This window comes from Anopheles merus, chromosome 2L (genome assembly GCF_017562075.2).
Source record: "Anopheles merus strain MAF chromosome 2L, AmerM5.1, whole genome shotgun sequence".
Taxonomy (NCBI): Eukaryota; Metazoa; Arthropoda; class Insecta; order Diptera; family Culicidae; genus Anopheles; species Anopheles merus.
Genome location: NC_054083.1, coordinates 52,218,515 through 52,238,817, shown reverse-complemented (window position 1 = coordinate 52,238,817; position 20,303 = coordinate 52,218,515). Strand labels below are relative to the sequence as shown.

At 50.8% G+C, this 20,303-nt stretch overlaps 5 protein-coding genes across 10 annotated transcripts in view; 3 read left to right on the top strand and 2 right to left on the bottom strand.

Annotated features, from left to right (window-relative positions):
• Positions 1–32: 32 nt before the first annotated feature.
• Positions 33–4,222, bottom strand: LOC121592833. The gene is made up of 4 exons (XM_041914658.1): positions 2,837–4,222; positions 574–1,052; positions 331–496; positions 33–257 (listed from the first exon to the last, which is right to left on the bottom strand). Exons 1-4 carry the CDS (start codon positions 4,121–4,123, stop codon positions 207–209), a joined length of 1,983 nt encoding a protein of 660 aa, XP_041770592.1. The 5' UTR covers positions 4,124–4,222; the 3' UTR covers positions 33–206.
• Positions 1,085–2,835, top strand: LOC121592835 (vacuolar protein sorting-associated protein VTA1 homolog). The gene has a single exon (XM_041914660.1). The coding sequence runs from the start codon at positions 1,724–1,726 to the stop codon at positions 2,675–2,677; it is 954 nt and encodes a 317-aa protein (XP_041770594.1). The 5' UTR covers positions 1,085–1,723; the 3' UTR covers positions 2,678–2,835.
• Positions 4,223–4,298: 76 nt separating the features above from the next.
• Positions 4,299–10,086, top strand: LOC121592834 (integrator complex subunit 14). The gene is made up of 2 exons (XM_041914659.1): positions 4,299–4,642; positions 8,349–10,086. Exons 1-2 carry the CDS (start codon positions 4,451–4,453, stop codon positions 10,020–10,022), a joined length of 1,866 nt encoding a protein of 621 aa, XP_041770593.1. The 5' UTR covers positions 4,299–4,450; the 3' UTR covers positions 10,023–10,086.
• Positions 4,855–8,191, top strand: LOC121592832 (dnaJ homolog subfamily C member 2). Its single transcript, XM_041914657.1, has 2 exons — positions 4,855–5,849; positions 5,953–8,191. The coding sequence occupies exons 1-2, from the start codon at positions 5,479–5,481 to the stop codon at positions 7,817–7,819; spliced, it is 2,238 nt and encodes a 745-aa protein (XP_041770591.1). The 5' UTR covers positions 4,855–5,478; the 3' UTR covers positions 7,820–8,191.
• Positions 10,087–11,514: 1,428 nt separating the features above from the next.
• LOC121592836 (homeobox protein PKNOX2-like) overlaps positions 11,515–20,303 on the bottom strand; it is a 57,987-nt gene continuing 49,198 nt past the window's right edge. For 5 of the 6 annotated variants that reach the window (XM_041914662.1, XM_041914664.1, XM_041914661.1 and 2 more), the window contains 6 exons: positions 19,669–20,296; positions 17,778–17,928; positions 17,429–17,698; positions 17,267–17,351; positions 16,430–16,495; positions 11,515–16,335 (listed from right to left, as the gene is read on the bottom strand). In XM_041914662.1, coding sequence (XP_041770596.1) covers positions 16,479–16,495; positions 17,267–17,351; positions 17,429–17,698; positions 17,778–17,928; positions 19,669–19,964 — 819 coding nt within the window. In that variant the 5' untranslated portion in view covers positions 19,965–20,296 and the 3' untranslated portion in view covers positions 11,515–16,335; positions 16,430–16,478. The remainder of the gene's footprint in view (positions 16,336–16,429; positions 16,496–17,266; positions 17,352–17,428; positions 17,699–17,777; positions 17,929–19,668; positions 20,297–20,303) is intronic. The other variant, XM_041914666.1, reaches the window with a different exon arrangement.

Here is a 20,303-nt window from a genome sequence, read left to right as displayed (position 1 = left end):
GCACTCACTCCCCCCTAATTAAAACTATTTCCTTACGATGTTTAAGTAAAACCTTTATTTAATTCATACTCTTTCTTGAAGATCGCTTCACAGTCTCTCATCCACCGGCGCTGCTGATTGTTTTCGTTGGCAACAGAGGGACAAAATTCATTACATCCAACATGAAATTTTTCGCGTTTTACAACAAACTGCTCTCCACGCTATCGTCAATGATTTTTCTCAAAATATTTAATCTTTTCCTCAGGATTGGGGACGATCTGTGAGGAGAGTGGGAAAAGAAAAAGGTTAACAAGGCGAACATGGTCAAATGAAGCGCGCTTTTTTTCTTACCGTATCCTGGCCCGGCTTCCATCCGGCGGGGCACACCTCACCATGCTTATCCGTGTACTGGAATGCTTGCACTAACCGGAGCGTCTCATCCACGGAACGACCAACTGGCAGATCGTTCATGGTAATCTGTCTCAGCACACCGCGATCGTCGATAATGAACAGACCACTGGAAAGAATGGACACTCCATTAGCACGCGTTCGGCGAACGGTCGTCGCTTTCTCCCGCCTTAAAAAGCTACTTACCGCAGGGTGTGGCCCAGATCGTCCAAAAACACACCGTAATCCTTCGAGATGCTGTGCGTGATGTCGCTCACGAGCGGAATGTTGATCTTGCCCAGCCCGCCCTCCTTGCGCGGCGTGTTGATCCAGGCCAGATGCGTGAAGTGCGAATCGATGCTGGCCGCAATCACCTCCGCGTTCAGCTTCTTGAACTCGTTCACCCGGTCGGAGAAGGCCAAAATTTCCGTCGGACACACGAACGTAAAGTCGAGCGGGTAGAAGAAGAACACCAGATACTTGCCACGGTAGTCGGACAGCTTGATCTTCTTGAACGCACCGTCCACGACGGCGGTGGCCTCGAACGCGGGCGCTGGACGGGAGATGACCGCCTTCGTGTACTGCAGCTTGTGGTCGACGAAGCGGGGCGCCTCCTGCGGGTACACATGCCCACCGCCGAACGAGTGGCAGGAGCCGGGCTCATCCGCCACCGCACCGTCACCCTCCTGTACGATGATGGCGAACGAGAACAACAGTAAGCAACAGGCCACAATGCCGGGCATGATGGCGGCGTCGAAATTCTTCATGCTCAACAACGCTTTACTTTAACGAAACTACTACTTTCTTCGCACCACAAAACTGTCCGCACAGACTGCTTCGACTGCGGCTGGGGAAAACCGCTTCAGGTGTCACGGCGATTAGCCACGCGTACAAGTTTCCCTATCAACGGTTCACAATCACAACAGCAGCGGGCGCAGCAGAAGCAGGCGTCGACACCTTTAGATGCCGCTTTTCGATTCTATTTCTTCTTCTGACCGGGGGTGCACCAATCTCTTATCGCGCTCGACGAGACGGCACTATCGCTAAAGTCGTCCCTTTCGCGCATTAATTTCACGATAAAAACACCCTTCCGATACCGTGCAGTGGAAACGAAAGACAGAGAAACAGAGAAGAGAGAGAGCGAGAGGAGAGGACACGCACAACCACCGACTGTAAACAAAGCAAAAGGGTTCAGCTGCTGTCAAGCCCGTCTCTTTTCACACACGGAAACGTCAAATCGATACAACATTACTCATCACCGCAATCGCTGCGTTTGTTTGGTGTGAGCTGCGGGGATTGGCTGCTCTGTGCCTGTGTTTTGCGTTTTGTGACCACCAAAGAGACCCCCGAGGACACGATGGCAGTCAACCTTCCACCCGTTACGCCGCTGCTGAAGCCCATCCAGCACTATCTGAAGACGGCCCAGGAGCATGATACCCGCGATCCGGTCGTAGCCTACTGGTGTCGTCTGTACGCGCTGCAGCTGGGCCTGAAAATCCCCCACCAGACCATGGACGATCGAAAAGTGCTGGTGGCAATAATGGACTGGCTGGAGGCGACCAAGCGAGCGTCGGCGGACAACGAATCCATCACGAACGATGTGGCCGCGCTGGCCTATCTGGAGAACTACGCCTTAAAGTTGTTCCTGTACGCTGACAAGCAGGACCGGGCGGGCAACTTTGGCAAGAACGTCGTCAAAGCGTTCTACACCGCCGGCATGATCTACGACGCGTGCCAAACGTTTGGCGACCTGACGGAGGAGGTAACACAGAACCGGAAGTACGCCAAGTGGAAGGCTTCCTACATTCACAACTGTCTCAAGAACGGCGAAACGCCCGTCCCGGGCCCTATGCCTACCGAGGGGGAAGAGGATGGCAAAGATTATGACCAGGATGCGGGAGGAGCCTTTCAACCGAACCCGGAACCCCAGCCCGGTCCGAGCAACACGCCTGCCGCAGCGCCACACTTCCCGACCGCAATGCCCACACCACCGCCGGCAGGTCCCACCAACTTCACCACCACCGATCCGTTCAGCAACGTAAAGGCGCCAACACCGCCCAGCGAGCCGGAGAAACCGCCCGGTGGCTTTCAACCCTACACGGGTGGACCGGTGGCGGACGCGGCCGGACTGCCGGTGGAATCGAACCGAATGGTCACGCCGGGCGGAGTGCAGCTGCGACCGGATCAAATCACCAAAGCGCAGAAGTACTGCCGATGGGCGGAAAGTGCCCTCAACTACGAGGATTTGAAAACTTCGATCGATAATCTCCAGAAAGCGCTCCGTCTGCTGCAAACCGGACAGGATGGGTAGGATTGTGCGGGAGGGAGGGGGGAGGGGAGGTGCGTCCCCCGACTGTCGATCGTGCGTTGTTTTATCGCTTTTATCTAGTTGCTTAGGGTGTATTAACCTGTATACTCACAGAATTATTCAACTTATTGCCTAATAAACAAAAAATAATACAAAACGTACCTGCTGCTGTTGAGGAGCGGGTTTGACGAACGGAGTCGAGGTGGCCATCGGTTTCTTCGTTTCCGGCGGACTCTTCGGCTGCTGCTGCTGCTGCTCCTGGGAGGTAGGAGTAGTGGAGGAGCTCGTCTTACTTCGAGGTCGCGGTTGGGTGTCGTTTTGTTGCTTTTCATTTTTGGGAACCATTGAGGTGCTTCTCGTCGGTAAAGGCTTTTCGGGCTCCTTCTTCACGAGTATCGACTTTCTCAATGCTTCGGCCACATTGAATCGGGTGCGAAGCTTTCTGATCTGTTCCTCTCGACTGGACTGGGACTTTTGCTGAAGCGATCGACTCGTCACAACTTTCACCTCGGGACGCCTTTTTGCTACCGGTTCGTCCATCTCCTCGTCCTTGGAGGAGGATTTGGCCGACAATTGCCGCTTCTCGGCGTTGCTTTTGTTCACCGTGTAATACCGTCCTTCCGGTACATGCACGTACTCCAGATCATCGATTTCATCCAGCTCCACCTGTTCCAGCTCCTCGACCACCGGCTCGCCTACTAACAGCTCGACCTCCGTGTGTTCGTTGTCCAGCTTGGTGGGACCCACACTGTCCTCGTCGGCCGCATTTAGCTCGGCGATCGTATCCAGCACGGTTTCCTCGTAGAACGTTAACGCCCCCTCCTCCTTTGTGTCGTAGTCGTCCTCCGCATTGATGACCACCTCCTGGATCTGTTCGCTCTCATTGTTGGCCGCATCGAGCGCGCTGCTGGACACCACCTGCAGCCCCTTGCGATCGCCATCGTCCACATTGATGATGCAGTACGTGTCACACTCCGACTCGTCCATGTACTCCTGCTTGATGAAGCTCTGCTGGATGTCGGTCGGGACGCTGTGGCAGGCCTGCGTAATGTGCTGGCGCATCCGGGTCAGGTTCAGGACCGTGGTCCACTTGCAAAACACACAGCAGCGCTTCCGATCGTTGTCGATGGAGCGGAAGTAGTTGTGGATCGCTTTCTTGTTGTGGTTCGTGAAGGATGACTGCTGCAGCCGCTCTTCCGCGTCCAGCATCGTGCCGGCGATCTCGCTCCGCACCGCGTCCGGCACGTCCGCGCAACGGTTCGCGATGTGCTGCACCATCCGCGTCGCATTCTCCACCGTGTGCCAGCCGCAGAAGGTGCACTTTTGCTGCGTTTCCCCCGAGCGGGCGAAATACTTCCGCACCGGGTGCGCATTTTTGCGCTTCCGCTTCACCCTCATCCCCAGGTTTTCCTTACTATCGATCTCGAGCGTCTCGTTTTCCTTCGACATCGCTCCACTGCGTTGGGCGGAAAATCACAAAGTTGGCTGAAATATTTCAATTTCAAATACCTTCGCAAACAGGAGCGGAATGTTTGGAAGGCGTCTGTGGCAAACATCAACACACTCACTTCAACGCAGTAAAGATGGCGCCCGCTTGGGCGTTTGACAGCGCTTCGCCCGTTTGACAGCTGGCGTATGGGAAAGAAATCCGGGCGTAAACATCTCAAACGCTGGTGCAGGAAAATTGTCGATTAATTGGAAGAGGGGTTTTTCCATGTTTGCCAGCGTGATTTGGTAGCAGCGCAGAAGAAGCAGCCAATCATCCGAACACCAACCATGCCAACGATCATCGCCCTGGACGTGTCGCTGTCGATGTCGCGCCCCATTCCGAACCAAACAACAGGCACCGGTGGGCCTGGAAGTTCGGGCTCGGAAAATGTGCTCACCTACCATCAGCTGGCCATACAGGGCGTCAATTACATACTGGACTATCTTTCCAAGCACGCCCGGCTGGAATTTGTGTCTCTGGTAAGTGCAAAAGTTTTGCGTTTTGATAAGCTTGCAGCTTTGTTTACATTCACTTTGCGTGCGAGAGAGTGAGCGAGAAGGCACGCCACTACACGGTAGGGCAAAAGAGAGAGCTAGATAGGCGTGAAACAACTCAGCAAAGACAGACCATCTTCGAAAGCGTGTTCGAAACGCGTCCCTCGACAGAGTTCGACCCGCGCGCGTAAACAGGCGCGTGTGCAGCTCTTGTTCGACACGAGCCGCGCTAGCAGGGTGAAGTTTTCCGCGCTCCGACCAAAAGGCAGAACCCGCAGTCCGCGACGAATTCCTTCATCCCTCTGTGTTCGGCGCAAAGCCCGCGTTCTGTAAATTCACGTCCCGCACCGGAAAGGTGACGAACGAGCGGGTGGCCACACATAAACACGCACGTGGCAAACACGAGCAGCACGACAGCACCGATCACACACGGAAGGAAATGTGCAACGCAGAAACCCTTCCGTCGCCGTAGTTGCAGCTGTCTCTCGTACTGCTGTGGTGTGGTGTGCCGTCTTGTATCGATGCGATCGCCCCACGTGTTTGAGGTTAGGTGTCGGAACAGTTCCGAGTGTGTGCGAATTGCAGCTGTGAAAAAGTGAGACGAACTGCTCGTGTCGCTGCCGTCGGTCGTGCACCGTGCCGAAAGACGTGCAACAAAAGGCTTCTTCGCCTTGCAAAGACGCTGCCAGAAGCTGCCGTCCCTCACCCGCCCGGGCCCCTGCGTGTGTGTGTGTTTGCGTGTGTAAGTTACATAAAGAAAAGGAGTGAAAAACGAAAGACACACACCGTGCTACCTTCCCCGTCCGCGCGCCTCAAGCACCATGGCAGCAGCAGCGAGTAAAAAAAGCAAACGGCCCTCGTCCGCCACACTCACCGTTGCCCTGCAAACGAATTACGATCTGCGCCGTTCCGCGGCCGGCACCAAATGGGATGAAACCCTAGAGTACCTACAGTATCTGCACGAGACGCAACCCATCGTGCCCAAGTGTCCACCGACCAAGGATGAGCTGATCGCTTCCGGCGCACTGCCGGCCGATGCGGGACAGAACGCGGCGGCAGCCGCTGCCGCCGTCGATCCGGAAGCACTGTTCGAGGAGTTGTTCGCGGTTGACATTGATTATCTCAAGAGTTTGGATCCCAAGGATTGGAAGAACCAAGATCACTATCATGTGCTTGGCCTGAACAAGATGAGGTAAGTGCAAACACACTCACACATGAAGAGGAAAACAGTGGACAGTGATGATCTAATTTAATGCTCTTTTGTAATACCCTCCCCTACACACACACACACACAGATTCACAGCAACGGACGAGGACATTAAGCGTGCGTACCGTAAGATTGTGCTGAAGCACCATCCGGACAAGCGAAAAGCGCTGGGCGAAAACGTCAAGCAGGACGATGACTACTTCCACTGCATCACGATGGCGTACGAAACGCTCGGCACGGTGAAGAACCGTCGCGCCTTCGATTCGATCGATCCCGAGTTTGACGATTCGCTTCCGTCCCAGGCCGAGGTGGAGAAGGACTTCTTCGGCTCGCTGGCCGACGTGTTCAAGCGGAACGCGCGCTGGAACGAATCGCGCAAGGCGGCCCCGCTGCTGGGAGACGACAATACGCCGCGCGAGGCGGTGGAACACTTTTACGACTTCTGGTACAACTTCCAGAGCTGGCGCGAGTTCAGCTACCTCGACGAGGAGGACAAAGAGAAGGGCCAGGATCGGGAGGAACGCCGCTGGATCGAGAAACAGAACAAAGCCATCCGGCTGAAGCGCAAAAAGGAAGAGTCGGCCCGCATCCGGGCGCTGGTCGATCTGGCGTACAACAACGATCCGCGCGTGGTGCGCTTCAAGCGCGAGGAGAAGGAGCGCAAGCTGGCGGCCAAGCGCGCCAAGCAGACCGCCTACCAGGTGCAGAAGGCGGAGGAGGAGCGGGTGGCGAAGGAAGCGGCCGAGGCGAAGCAGCGTGCCGAGGAGGCGGAACAGAAGCGCATCGAGCAGATACAGATCGAGCGCGAGCGCACGAAGCGCATACTGAAGAAGGAGCGCAAGCTGCTGCGGGACACGGCCAAGGGCAAGGACTACTTCGCGTCGAACGACAAGGAGCGCCTGAAGCATCTGGAGGGCATGGAGAAGCTGATCGAGTCTTTCAAGCTGCTGGAGCTGCAAGATTTTAACAAGGAGCTGGCGGCGGGCGGCCGGCCAGTGTTCGTGAAGGCACTCGGCGAGCTGGAGGCAAGGCTGGAGCAGGAGCGCATGGCCGCCCAGCAGTCGGCACAGATACCGAACAATGCCGGGCTGAAGGTGGTCAACCGGAAGGCGATGTGGACGCACGACAACGTGCAGCTGCTGATCAAGGCGGTGAATCTGTTCCCGGCCGGCACGATTTCCCGCTGGGAGGTGATAGCGAACTACCTGAACCAGCACGGCACGGAGCTGGGCGACATGAAGTTCTACGCCAAGGACGCGCTGAACAAGGCGAAGGAACTGCAGGCGGGCGATTTCTCCAAGAGTGACCTTAAGACGGTGGTTAACCAGCAGGCGTACGAGTCGTTCGAGCGCAGCAAAAAGGATCTCAAGATAATCGACAACTCCGAGATCAGCACGAAGGAGGCGGCCGAATTGGCCAGCAAGGAGAAGGGACAGAGCGACAGCAAGCCGAAACCGGCCGCCGCGGAGAAGAAGGCCCCACCGATGGTCAATGGTGGTTCGAAGGGACACGGCAACGGCACTACGGTGCAGGAGAATGGTGCACCGGAGGGCAAAGAAAATCGCAACAAGCAACCGAAACAGAGCACCAGCAAAGAGGAAAAACCACACGCGATGATGAATGGAACGGCGACGGAGGAAGAGAGCGGCAATACAACCGGTGGGGCGGCGGCTCCGGCGGTACAGCAGCCCGATGGCAAGGCAGCGAAACCGGCCAGCAGTGCCGGAACGGCGCCAGCCAAGAAGGAGAAGGAAGCGAACAAGGTTTGGAGCAAGGAGGAACAGGCACTGCTCGAGCAAGCCATCAAGACGTATCCCGTGTCGTGCGGACCGGATCGCTGGGATCGGATAGCGGAGTGTATACCGAACAGGACGAAAAAGGATTGCATGCGGCGGGTGAAGGAACTCGTTGATCTGGTCAATGCGAAGCGCGAGGCTCAGCAGAGTGTGAAGTAGGAGGGTAGCGAATGGTAGGAGAGGAAAAGGAGAGGGAGAGCAAGAGAGAGAAAGAGAGGGCAGGCCGGTTCGGACAGGGATTGTATAACATCTTACGCCGGCGGCAACGAACACCATGGCGTAATGCAACGAGGACGCGGACAAGTTGTGTACATAATGCTAGTATCTGGTTCTACTACCATCGTAAAAAACTAACAAACAAACACACACACACATCCATACTAGAGCACACATACGCACACAAGACATTCAGACAGAACTTACAACAAACACACATCCATTTTCTATTAGAAACACTGTGACCAACAGAGAACAGAATATGCCTCATGAAATTTGCAGACAATGATTAAACAAACCGAAGAAGAAAAGAAACCCAACCCCGAACTTCTTTCCCTGTATGTTCTCGTGTGTTAGTGGCGTTGCTTTCGAATGCGTTGACTCTCGGAAAGGCAAAGTATTGTGTTTTTTGTTTTAGAATTCAGTTTTCATCCATAACTACGTCAACTTCTTCCCCCCTCCTTCACGTCAGATCATCTATTCGTCGCTGTACGAGGTGTTGGTGGACTTTACGCGTGATTACGACACGATCCGGCAAGCGCTGCACAAGATCGAGCACTACGACAAGACGAGCCTCGAGAACGTGCTGGTGGCGGTGAACAACGCGTTCAAGACGCACTGGGGCAGCCAGAACTACTGCCAGATCATCTTCATCACCGACTGTGGCGTCGGCATGGGACCGAGCTCGCTGAAGAACACGATCATCAACATCCAGACGTACAAGGCGGCCTGTGTTGCGGCGGCCGCCACGGCTGCTGCTGCTGCGGCTGACGGGTCATCCAAGGTGGCCACGATCGGCAGTGCCGGCAGCGGTGCCGTCGTTCCACAGCCCTCCGAGAACCAGTGGGTTGGATTTTCCTATCCCAGCAAGCTGTCGTTCATGTGTCTCGGTAGCCTGGCAACGGATTCAGCGTTTCGCTGTGGCACAAAGCTGTACCAGCAGCTGCTGGACGTGAGCGGCCAGAAGGGGCAACTGTTTATCCCACGCATGAAGATGAAGCACGAGAGCAGTGAGTCGGCAGGCGATGAAGCGTCGCCGAATGTCGGAGATGATGGTGAGGATGGGTTGCGCCAGTTGACACGGGCCTCCTCGCTGGAAGCGTTCGAAACCATGTGCGACACCAACTACCGGCAGTTTGAGGCAACGCTCCGCTGTGGCGGATACTTTCGGCTGGAAGACCCCATCACCGTCTGGCCGGCACCGTTGCCCTACACTGCGCGCGACCTGCTCGGAGCGGAGACGACGAAGCTAATGTCCCGGCGCTTGGAGGTGTGTGGATTTCTTCGCATGGCGGACATTGGATCACCGATGTCCGTCAGCAGACATCTGGTACTGCCGCGCAGCATTACGACTAGCTCGGGTGGTGGGTCTTCCGAGCAGGCCGAAGGTGGAAAAGGAGCAACCGCAAACGGTGGTTTGAAGAATGGACATGGTCACTCGTCAGCCGAGGAACGGCTCGAAGCTGACATAAAAGCGTTTTACGCCAAATCGGACGCCGGTGAGCATCACGCACACGACGACCACCACGGACTGGATGGGGCGGACGTGAACAAGGAGTCGGTCTGCGTTCTACTGCACGGTGCACTGAAGGTGGAAAACATGGCCGCCCTGGTGCTGCTGGGGGACAATTGGTACGGCTTCATCTACTCGTACGCCGATGGGAAGAAAAAGTGGAACCTCATGCTGAACGTGCTTCCGCCCGGCAACGACGTAGTGCCGTGGCTGGGCGATCTACGCTACCTCGGCACGCTGGAGGACGCATTCCCGGGCGAAAACCCTTCCTTCCCGATCAAGGCGGACAAGCGCAGCTACTCGCAAACCATCGTCGTGTGGATACGCCAGGCAAGCCTGCAGTCGGACATCCAGAAGGTGCTGCGGCACGCGAAGAAGCTGCCGGAAAAGACGCAACACTTCTACAAGGAGCTGAACCGGATTCGGCGCGCCGCCCTGTCGCTCGGGTTCGTCGAGCTGCTCGAGGGGCTGGCCAACATTTTCGAGCGCGAAATTAGCACGCTGCCGCTGAGCGCTTCGCCCGACTGTTCGATGCAGCTGACGCACGCCGCGATGGAGCTGCGCAAGACGAACAATCGCGACCTGAAGTCCATCATACACGCGCTCCCGACGCAGTATAACCAGCTAGGTTAGCGAGAGAGAGAGAGGTTGTTGTGGAGCGATTTGAGAAATAAATAAGTTATTTTAGTAAAAAAAAGGATGTTGGTTCATTTCTTTCTTCCCGTTTTCTGTTGCTCTCTTTTCTTCATGCTCCTCGTTGCTTACTTTTCAAATTTAGTTTTATTCTCAGCGGTCCTCTTTATTCTCAATGTCCCAATGAGGTTCTCATTTTCGGCTAAATTTGTGTTGTGTTGTGTGTTTTACTTTCACGAGAAGGTGTTCTCGATTCCTTTTTGAGATGTTTACAGGGTTTTCCATTCCAATTAACAACTGTCCACAGTCAACTAGCAATCCTCGATTTGAAAAACACGATTGTCTACCACTTACAAACAAGTCAAGCCGTTTTTGGTACACTGTCCATTTCAATTTCACAATTGTCGTCTTCGAAAACACACGTCAGATGCGGCACGGGTTGTTTTGGTTTTGGCTGGAACGTGTATCACTTGTGTATAAGAATTGAACCACGCTGTAAACAGGTCTTGATTGAATATGAGAATATGGAAAAGTTGAGCAATATGGACATGCTAAGCAGTTTTATCATTTGGTTTTAGTTATTATTGGAGCGTTACAGTTTTTAAGTTATTTTGGGACGTTGTAATTTTTTTTTCATTTGCTACCAGTAAAAGCACTGATTAATGTACAAATTTTTGCATTGTATTAAAAATTAAAATATAGATAAAACTGCCTAACATGTCCATGTTGCTCAGCTTTCCCAACTTCAAGTGATACACGTTCCAGCCAAAACCAAAACAACCCGTGCCGCATCTGACGTGTGTTTTCGAAGACGACAATTGTGAAATTGAAATGGACAGTGTACCAAAAACGGCTTGACTTGTTTGTAAGTGGTAGACAATCGTGTTTTTCAAATCGAGGATTGCTAGTTGACTGTGGACAGTTGTTAATTGGAATGGAAAACCCTGTATCTCTTCTTCTTTACTTGATTTCTTTAATTATCAATCAATTTAATAATATAATAGTATACATTTTCTTTTCTGCTTTGTTTCGCTTTTGCTGAGGAGGGGGGCTGTCTTGTCTCAGCATTCACTTTTCTAGCAATTCTTTTTACACAGTGTGGTTTGAAGGTAGTAGTTTTTTTCTCCTCTATGTTCCAATCTGTTTGTTGTTACTGTTTGGCTTTTGTTGTATTTTGTTACTTTGCTTTCTTTATTTGCCGAAATATTGTGTAAGCTAAAACAGAAGAGACCTTCGACTTTGATAAGAAATCTTTTATGTTCTAAATTTTGTTATCGCTGCTTTGACTTGTCTCTTGTGTTCAGTTTTTGCAAACTAAGTATCTGGTGTGTTGTTTCATTTGCGTGTACGTTTTCACAAAGCAGTTTTTAGAAAGCAAATAAGCCAAAACGCTACTTTTCCCCCTTCGTCTCTCTCTCCCTACTTCTCACTGAAGGAAGTTGCGTTTTATCTAGTTTCGTTCTCATGTTTTGGTAATTTTTATGCGGTATACTTTTTGTTGCCCGTTAGGTCTAAAGTTATGTGTTTGTTTGTTTGTTTTTTTTACGTACTTTCAACTGAAGGTAGTTCTGTGTTGTTACCGTTAGCTTCTCTTCTCCTCTTTCATACTATTCTACACTAGTTTCATGTGGTTTTCCTTTCTGTTTTTGTTGCTTTCCCCACTTATCATATCTCCTTCGCTTAGTTTCTCTTAATGGCACGGACGTAATGTGTTGTTGTGAGTGAGTGTGTGTTTCTCTTGCCCATCGTGTGTGGCTTCCAAACTTATAGAAAACATCAAAAATTTATTATACAAAATGGAACAAAACCATGAATGTAATTACTGCAACGGTGGAAAGCAACGATCACTTTCCCTTTTTTTCCATGGCTGTTTTCCGAAAATGAGGTTAAGAAAGAAAAACCACGGTCCCACGGTTTCAAGGACTACCCTTCCCCATACATAATCACTGCTCGCTCGTGCGCGAGTCACGCGATACCTCTTCCCCCGGGGGACCGTGTGGACTAGGAAATTGAAATCAAGCGCCGTAGAGCACGGAATCAAATCAAACTCCCCCTTTCCTCCCCCCGCACTACATGGGGAGGATAGGAGGGCGGGACCAGAAAATGATTACTATCCTTTACCCCTTTTCAACAGGAAAAACCTAACAACCCTCTATACACACACACACAGGCGCGCGAGCCTAAATCTACATCTAAAATGGTAACATCTTTGTTTTGTTTCTTTTTTTTTCTTTTCGAATGGAAGAATGTCCACCCCGCTTCTTGATGGATGGGAGGGAAGGAAAGGGATGGACTGTAGGAAGAGGAAGCTTTGGTGAGCCTTCTTATGTCTCTCCCACAACTTTGCTTTCACCACCGTTTGCTTCTCCTCCTTTCTTTTTTGTTGGTTGGACGGTGCGCTGTTTGAGTGAGTTTGTCGCATTTCTGTTTGTTTCTTCGTTTTTTTAGTATACATTAGTTAATTCTGCGAGTGTGGTGGCCATTACGGAAGGAAGATACAAACTGTGTCACAACAAAACCAGGGAATGAAGGAAAGAAATATTACTTTCTTCCCATCCTTTCAATAATTTCTTCCTTTCCATTCGCCTCGGTCCGTCTGTCTTGCTCTGTCTGCCTTTCTACTTCCCCGTCTCCTCTCTTAATCGTATTAGGAAATGGTAATAAAAACCTTACACTACTAGGAATATATTCATAGATTGTATGTATATATATATATAGATATATGTTTAATATTAGAAAATAATAACGTAAATTTGTTACCTTCTATTATTTCGTATGCCTCACTCACAATATGAATTCTTTGTTCTTTGTTTCCTATTTACGTATACAAGTTTTCGCAGCAATGACGATGGTATTTCTTTTTGCTGTAGTAGTAGTAGTAGTGGTAGTAGTAGTAGTAGCAGTAGTAGTATCTTAGTTTCACTTTTCTCTTCTCTTCGCTTTTCCTTTTAGTTAAATTGTCTGCTTGTTTTGAACCCCCTGAAAATAGTAAAGAAAAACGACTTTCACTATTTCCCCAACACAAACACAACTGGGGGCCAAAAGAACAACTATTGGCAACTCTTGGTATACAGTTTTGCGTTGTGTTTGTTCTTTCTTGTTCCTTCGCGTGTAGTGTTTGGTATGCAATGTTGCTGTTGCTTTTGCTATAGACTCGTCGCACTTTGCTTTTCTTCTGCTTCGTTTCGCTTACTTACTTCAACTATGGTATACTTCAGTTACTTCGATGACTGGTTTGTTTTGTTTCTTCTGCTTTCTCGTTTAGCTCTCTCTCTCTCTCTCTCTCTCTTTCTCTCCCAGGAAAAACAAGCATCATGTACTATACTTTGCCCTACGGTTTAGTTTTCCCTTTCTTCGGTTTAGCGTTATCCTATAATCAGATCAGATTTTCTACAGTTTCAGTAGACTACTTTACAATAGCGGAGAAGTTGGGGGGTTTCTTTAAGATAATAATAATGACAATCTATAAGCGATGTTTTAAACAAAACCGCGGAAAGATTCATAACCAATATTGCTGCAGTGTGTTGGTTTTTGTTTTACCATAATGATCGTTTGCAATGTTGCCATTCTATTGTTTGCGCTAATTGCGCTTGTCTTAACGCATTTTCTTTTCTTTTTTTTGTAGCTAATGTTCCGGGCCGGGCCTCTTTCTCTCAATTTCGGTTCCGTTCATGGCGATATGGAAATCAAATAAATCTATTATCACAGACTTCACTCGTCCTTTTGCTTGTCCGGGCCCCTTTCTTTGTGTCCGTGGCCCCTTTCCATGCCACGTGTGTGTGTGTGTTTTCGCCCGTCGCTTCGTTCAGCGTTTCTTTCCCATCCCGAAATCGGTTAACTTTTTTTTTTTTAGTTCATTTTGTTCAAACACGAGAAAGAACCGGGCGAAGGGAGTATTTTGCTCTTGCTTGTCCGTCCGTGCTGCGGTTGGTTGGTTTGCGCTAGTGTACTTCTCTAATAATAGTGTCCCCGCCAGTTGCATACTTATAACATACTTTAACTTTGCTTAGTTTTTGTTTTTCCCTTTTTGTTTTCTTCTTCCTCGTTTGCCTACGCTTAGTATACTAGTGTACGTATATCTGTTGCTTTGTTTCGTTCTCGTCACAGTAGTTTCTCACGCGTTCACCCAATTTACAACTTAAAAGATGGAACTAATATGACACTTAAAAGTAACTTTGTGTTTGTGTGCTTGTTTCGTTTGAGTTTGTTTTTGCAACACACGCATGCATCCTACATGCTAAATACAATATCTTTCCAATTGCCATCCAACCCTCGTCTCGTCTAGGAGCAGGAGATTGAGTGTTTGTTGCAATTTACGTATACTTGGCTTTGTTTTGTTGTGCTTTCTTTTGCATGAGTTTCTCCCCCTTTTGCATTTCTGCCCGTCTCTCTCTCTCTCTCTGAGTATCCTTCACGGTTTGGTATGGAAGTATGAGTGGGAAGTGATTTACATTATCCTTTTTTTGTTTCGTTTGCACCGTGCGCAGAGGTAAACATTTCGTAATCTCTCCTTCCTGCTTGCTTTTAAGTGCAACGGCCGTAAACACGCGGCTATCGTCGTTGAAGGATTTTAATCCCTAATAGTTTCACTTGCAGGACGGCGTGTGTTGTCCTTCCCCCTTTCTTCTCCTGCGTCCAAATGTATGTAAATGGTATTTATTTATGTAATCGTCATCCGATTACATCCACCACTGGTCAACCAAACCAAAACGAACCACACAAACACACACTCTTCTCGCGTAAGTATAATCGAACCATTCCCTCCAGCCACCGAACTGGTCCGCACGAATGTCCTTTCCCGTGTGTGCACGCCGGTTCCACATTTTCCACCGACTTCCATTTCCTCCCGCCACTAATTGAGTTACCTTTGCAGCCCACGGTGCACGGAGAGAGAGGGGTACGAAGAACCTTCTCACGGCGGGTGTTGGAGACACGGGGCAGAGAATGAAAAACAAAAACCCACCGTTGCCCCCACCTGCTTCCGGCCTAGCGAAGGACCGGACTAGTGCCGGAGGCTCATTACCAAGGTAATAAATATTAATCAATTCAGACCTCATCATAGCGCGCTGGCACGCACTGTCGGCTCGTGTGTGTGTGTCATTTTGTGTTTTCTCGCACGTTCACCACCACCGTACGGATCGTTAATAGCATTAACCGATGAAAGGATACAGCCGGCCGACGGTGGCCAAGTTCGAGCGACCGGTTCGAGTTAATTAATAACACTTCGCCCGCTTTTCGGAAGGCACCACACACACACGGAGGACCTTTTCTCTGGAATGCTGTGTGCTGTGACCGAAATTTGAAACGCGATTGCCACTTCCGTGCAAGGTGTGCGAGTTGGCTGGCAGAGGGGGGAAGTCAAGCAGTGAGGTCTCAACTCTGATTGGGATGAATTTGTTTATAAATTGCATTTCTATTCAAATCGGACGGCACGGTACCCGGACCAGCCCCGGCACGAAACGGTACGGTGCCACTGTTTACCCACAATGATTGGGAGCAATTTCTCGGCCGTTGCCGGTTGGCCAGCCTTTTCTCGTTCTGGGAGAGAGAGCGTATGTGTTTGAGTTTTTTTTATGCGGAATAAGGGGCAGTTTTGTTTGTTCGGTAGGTAAGGTTGATTAGAAGAAAAGACGAAGAAAGGAAATTCATTTGCCTCACGGAGGGAAATGGTCGAAAACAATTCCACAATCAGAGGAACTACGACGAACCATTCCATTCAATTCATCGTCTAAAAAACTTCGGACAGCTCAACCATGGGCAAGCAATTACACGATCGTGGCGGGTGGGTGGGTGGTGGTTGTTGTTAGACATTCCTAAAAGCCCCATAATTAATCGTAAAACAACGATTAGGGCGACACTGTTTTCAAAACATGTCACCAGCTCAATGCAAACGTTTTGTTCCAATTGTTTGGATTGAACAGCAATAACAACGATTGGACAAAGGGGGAAGGATTGTTTTTCAAAACACACACGCGCGTATGCAAGAGGGCCACTGTTTCCTTCGCTGTGGCGAACAACTTGGCGGTGCGGAGATCTTTCAGCTTGATAGTTGGTTGCGTGTAATGTCCCTTTGCTGATGCTGCTACTGCTGCGAGCGGAACTGTGGATCTTTACCCATGCGGTTGCGGTTTTAATGTGAAAAATAAAACCTTCCTGAATGTGCCTGACAGATCTTTGGTGGACTAGGTTTGCGTCAGCAGCTTAGCTTTGGAGGTGAGGGTAAAGAACAGCCTTACTCTCCCGAGTTGTCGGAGGCATTTTCTAACATTGGCAGCAAGATACGTCGCCGGGCATTAATGAACCAATTGTTTACCTGCAAAAAGAAAAGGAAGAGGAAGAAAAACAACGATTATCAGTATTCATAAGTCTTCTCGCCCCCTGCGGGACGCTTGGAGATGGCCCTTTACCTGAAGCAACGTGAGATTCGTTTGTGCCGCTATCGCACGCTTCTCGTCCTCAGTAGGATAGGGATGCTGCTTCGGTCCAATGGAAGAGCGAGAGAGAGAGAGACAGAGGGAGGGAAAGAAAAAGAAGAAAAGATCAAAATTAGTTGAAAACATTGCAACGGCACGTTGGATTCATACTAACGACTAGATGCTGAAACAACCAGGCGCGCATCACGCTCGTGGCGTGCTTGGGCAGGATGCCCCGCTTGTGCCGCTTGCCCGAGCCCGAATCCCCGTCCCCTGGTGAGTCGAGCTCGGAGTCGAGCTCATCGGAGCTCCCGCACGGCGACAGCTGCCCGGCGTACATGTCAAGCGGTGAGGTAAGCGCTACTGCCGGCGGACAACCACCAACAGCAGTGCCGAGCGACATCGGACCCGCGCTGGGATGGAGGGGCAGATGGTACTGCTGCTGCTGTTGGAATGCCATGGCGGCGGCTGCCGCTGCCGCTGTAAGGTCAGTGGGAAACATCGCTCCGGCTCCGGGCCCATCGTGCAGCGGAGGCAGTCCGGCAAGTCCAGGCATTCCAACGGCTAGTGCGCTTGGACTGTGCGACATGTCTTGCGGCAGAACCGAGCTTTCCAGGACGGTGGCACTGTTCGGTGAATCGATTGCTGCTGGCGGCACTTGCTGGTGAGGGTGGTGAAGCGATTGCTGCGCTGGCTGCTGCAGCACCGGGTGGGGTAGCAGGGGCGTAACGGGACCGCCGCTCAATGCACTTCCCTTGGCTTGGAGCATTGTAGAACGCAACTTGCAACTGGGTGGTGGTTCTAGATCGTAGCTACTGGCCACTGACTTACCTTGCATGTTGCTGTACTCGCTGGTGTCACTGCCCTGCAGGTAGTCGGCGCTCTGGTAATAGCCTTGGGCACTCCCGGAAAGATCCTGCAAAACGGGAACGCGCCCAACAATTGGGAATTAAAAGCGATTCTTACAGCAAATTGAAGTACAACGCAAGCAACCTGCTCGGGACTGTTGATGGGACTGTTGGAGTTGGACAGGTTGTTGTTGTGCTCGAGCGCGTAGTCCGACCGCAGCAGGTTCTCCGACTGCATCTTGCTGCGCAGGCAGGCGATGTAGCGCGTGCAAAAGTCCCGGCACAGCTCCTGCACCTTCTCCAGCTCGAGCAGGTGTATTCGCAGCACCTGCAGCGCCTTTATCATCAGTCCATCCAGCTCGCTGTTGTTCGTCAGCAGTGGGCGCTTTTCCTTCTCCAGCAGCTGTACAAAGGCCTACAATACGGACCCCGAGTGGAGTAGTTAGACGTTTAGTGGCAGTCAGGTGGCGTATTGTAGGTGGGACTTGTTTTACCTGAATATCTCGGGAGAAACTGTCCCCATCGCTGGGGCCATGGTTCGATGACCCGTTTGGACTGGACGCGGAAGACGAGGAAGGAATGTAGCCTTGCGTGGCCTGTTCACACTTTTCCAGCAGCAGCGCAAGCAGCGAAAACAGAGGATGTCTGCGAAGAGAGAGAGAGGAGAGCAAAAGATGGAAGATCATCACAGAAACTAGCACACAAACATACTTTGTAATTACAACACATCAAGCAACATGCCCCACAGGGATAACAACAAGAGACAGAGGGAGAGAGAGAGAGAGAGAGAGAGAGAGAGAGAGACCTCCATCTAATAAAGCCATTGTGTGCGATCTCATAACGCTTCGTAAATGCCATATACTTTACAATTTTATCCCCCCGCTCGTGGGTGGGACAGTCCGGCGGTGCCGGAACCGGCACGAACGAGGCGATTATCCTTCCACTGTTTCGTCCTTGTGTGCAGCTGCAGCTGCAGCGAAAAAAAACGTCAAAGATCCATTTCTGACTGACAACACAAGCCATTTGCCAGTCCGTCGCAATCGTCGCAATCGTTCGTTTTTTCGTGTTTTATTTTGCATTGGAAATTTCTTTATCGTCTCAGAGCCCACCAACCTCTCGGCTCTTCCCACGCTTGTCCCCGGATGCACAGCGCGTAACGGGATGCACTTTTGCTTCCCAGAGCAACAAAAAAGGACATTCCAACGAACGGTTGGAAAACTCTGTCATCGTGTCATTTGTGGCCATTTTCCCCGTTCGATGAAGATGATGCAAAACCGGGGAAAGGCAAAATGGAGGCGAACACACTGCTTCCCGTACCCTTTGGTAGACCGATCGAAGCCGGGTGTATGCAAATCGTGCCACTCTCTTCGGCCATACACACATTCAAATGTGCTCGCCACGCCTGCATGCATGCCCAGAGATCGAAGGGTTTACGGAATATATCAGGGGAATAGGGAGAGGAGCTGGAGGATGTAGCGGTGACGCTGTAATGGTAAAATGTGTTCTTTTCCTCCGGATTTGACTCTCAAGTGCCGCCGCCGCCGCCGCTGTCGCCGGTCATCGGATCTCTCACGTACCAACCGGTGGTCGATCACGTCTTCGAGATGCATTTTCACAAAACCATATGTGTGCAGTAGGAGGGAGGGAGCCCACCACCCGCACCACCCCCTTATGATGACGACCTCGATTGTCTTCCTCACGGGCATTGTGCATCTGTGTGTATGTGAGTTTTGTTCGCTTTTTCTCTCCTTCTCTCCATTTCGCTGGAGGGTGTGATGGGGGACCCCCCGATTCCAACATTTGTTTCGCGTTAGTGTTGCATTTGATTATTTTTAGTATTTTGACGAATGTTACACGGTCACTGTGCGCAACACGATGGTTTGGATTGGTTGGATTTTGTCTTAAAAGACACACAGTATCAAACGCCATTTATGAGAGCATCTCCTCCTGCGGTGTGTGCTGCTTGAAACGTTTGGTTCAAGAGGATATCGCTCTCCCGTCGTGCTGTTATCAGGGAATTGCGTTTGAGCGCAAGAACTCGAATCCGAATTCCTCAACTCAACTTTAAGGTGATAAATCATCCTGTAGATCTCTTTGATGTCTACTGGCGGCTTTTGTTTGTTAGTTTGAATAATTTGATTTACAGCATTTATCTTCAAACGACGATAGTCAAATTTTTGAGGCAAATTCGCAATAAACCCACTCGAAACTAAAGTTTCTGCTTCTTCTAGGGCGGCTTTGAAAAATGACAAATAAATTAAAAATTACGCAAAAAGCATTTCGAATCCCCACTTTCCACTATCCCTCAAGAAGCAGCTTAAAGCATGAAAATTCCACCCAAAAAAACGACCTTCCTTTCTCTGATGCTGTGCACTTTGTACTCACTTGTAGACTGCCCGCTTGTCCGCCTCGAACTGGGCCTGATCGATGTCGCTGAGGCCGTGCGGTGAGAGGGTCGAGCCGCTGGCCGGGCCTGCCGATGCGGTGGTGATTGGCCCACTGCCAGGACCGTTGTTGCTGGTGCCGGTAGTGCCGCCGCTGCTGCTTCCGTTGCTGTTGCTGCTGCCACTGGTGTTGTTGACTGCGCTTCCGACCACGCCGGGGCCCGTGGTGCCGATCGTGCCCAATCCGGATGCCGTCACCGCCGACACCGGAACTGCCGTGACGCTGTTTTCTTGCATTCTTGTGCCTCTCTCTGTGTGTGTTGATTGGTAGTGAACGAAGGAAAGGGGGAAAAGTGGGTTGCAACCGTTTGGATAGCTTGCTTTTTCTTCGTTTATCACTGCAGGTATCGGTTGATATTGCTGCACGGGAGATAGCTTGGGATTGATGCCGATCACTTCAAAGTATTCATCTTGAAGAACACTTTTCCCTTTCTTCTTTCAATATTGTTTAATGGCAGATCAGCAGAAGCACTCTCGAACTCATCTATATTTGAGTGTTTAAATCGTCCAGCGATTTTGTCCACAGCACTTCGTCCCTTTAGTCGTAAGAGTCCAACACATTATGACATCTGTAAT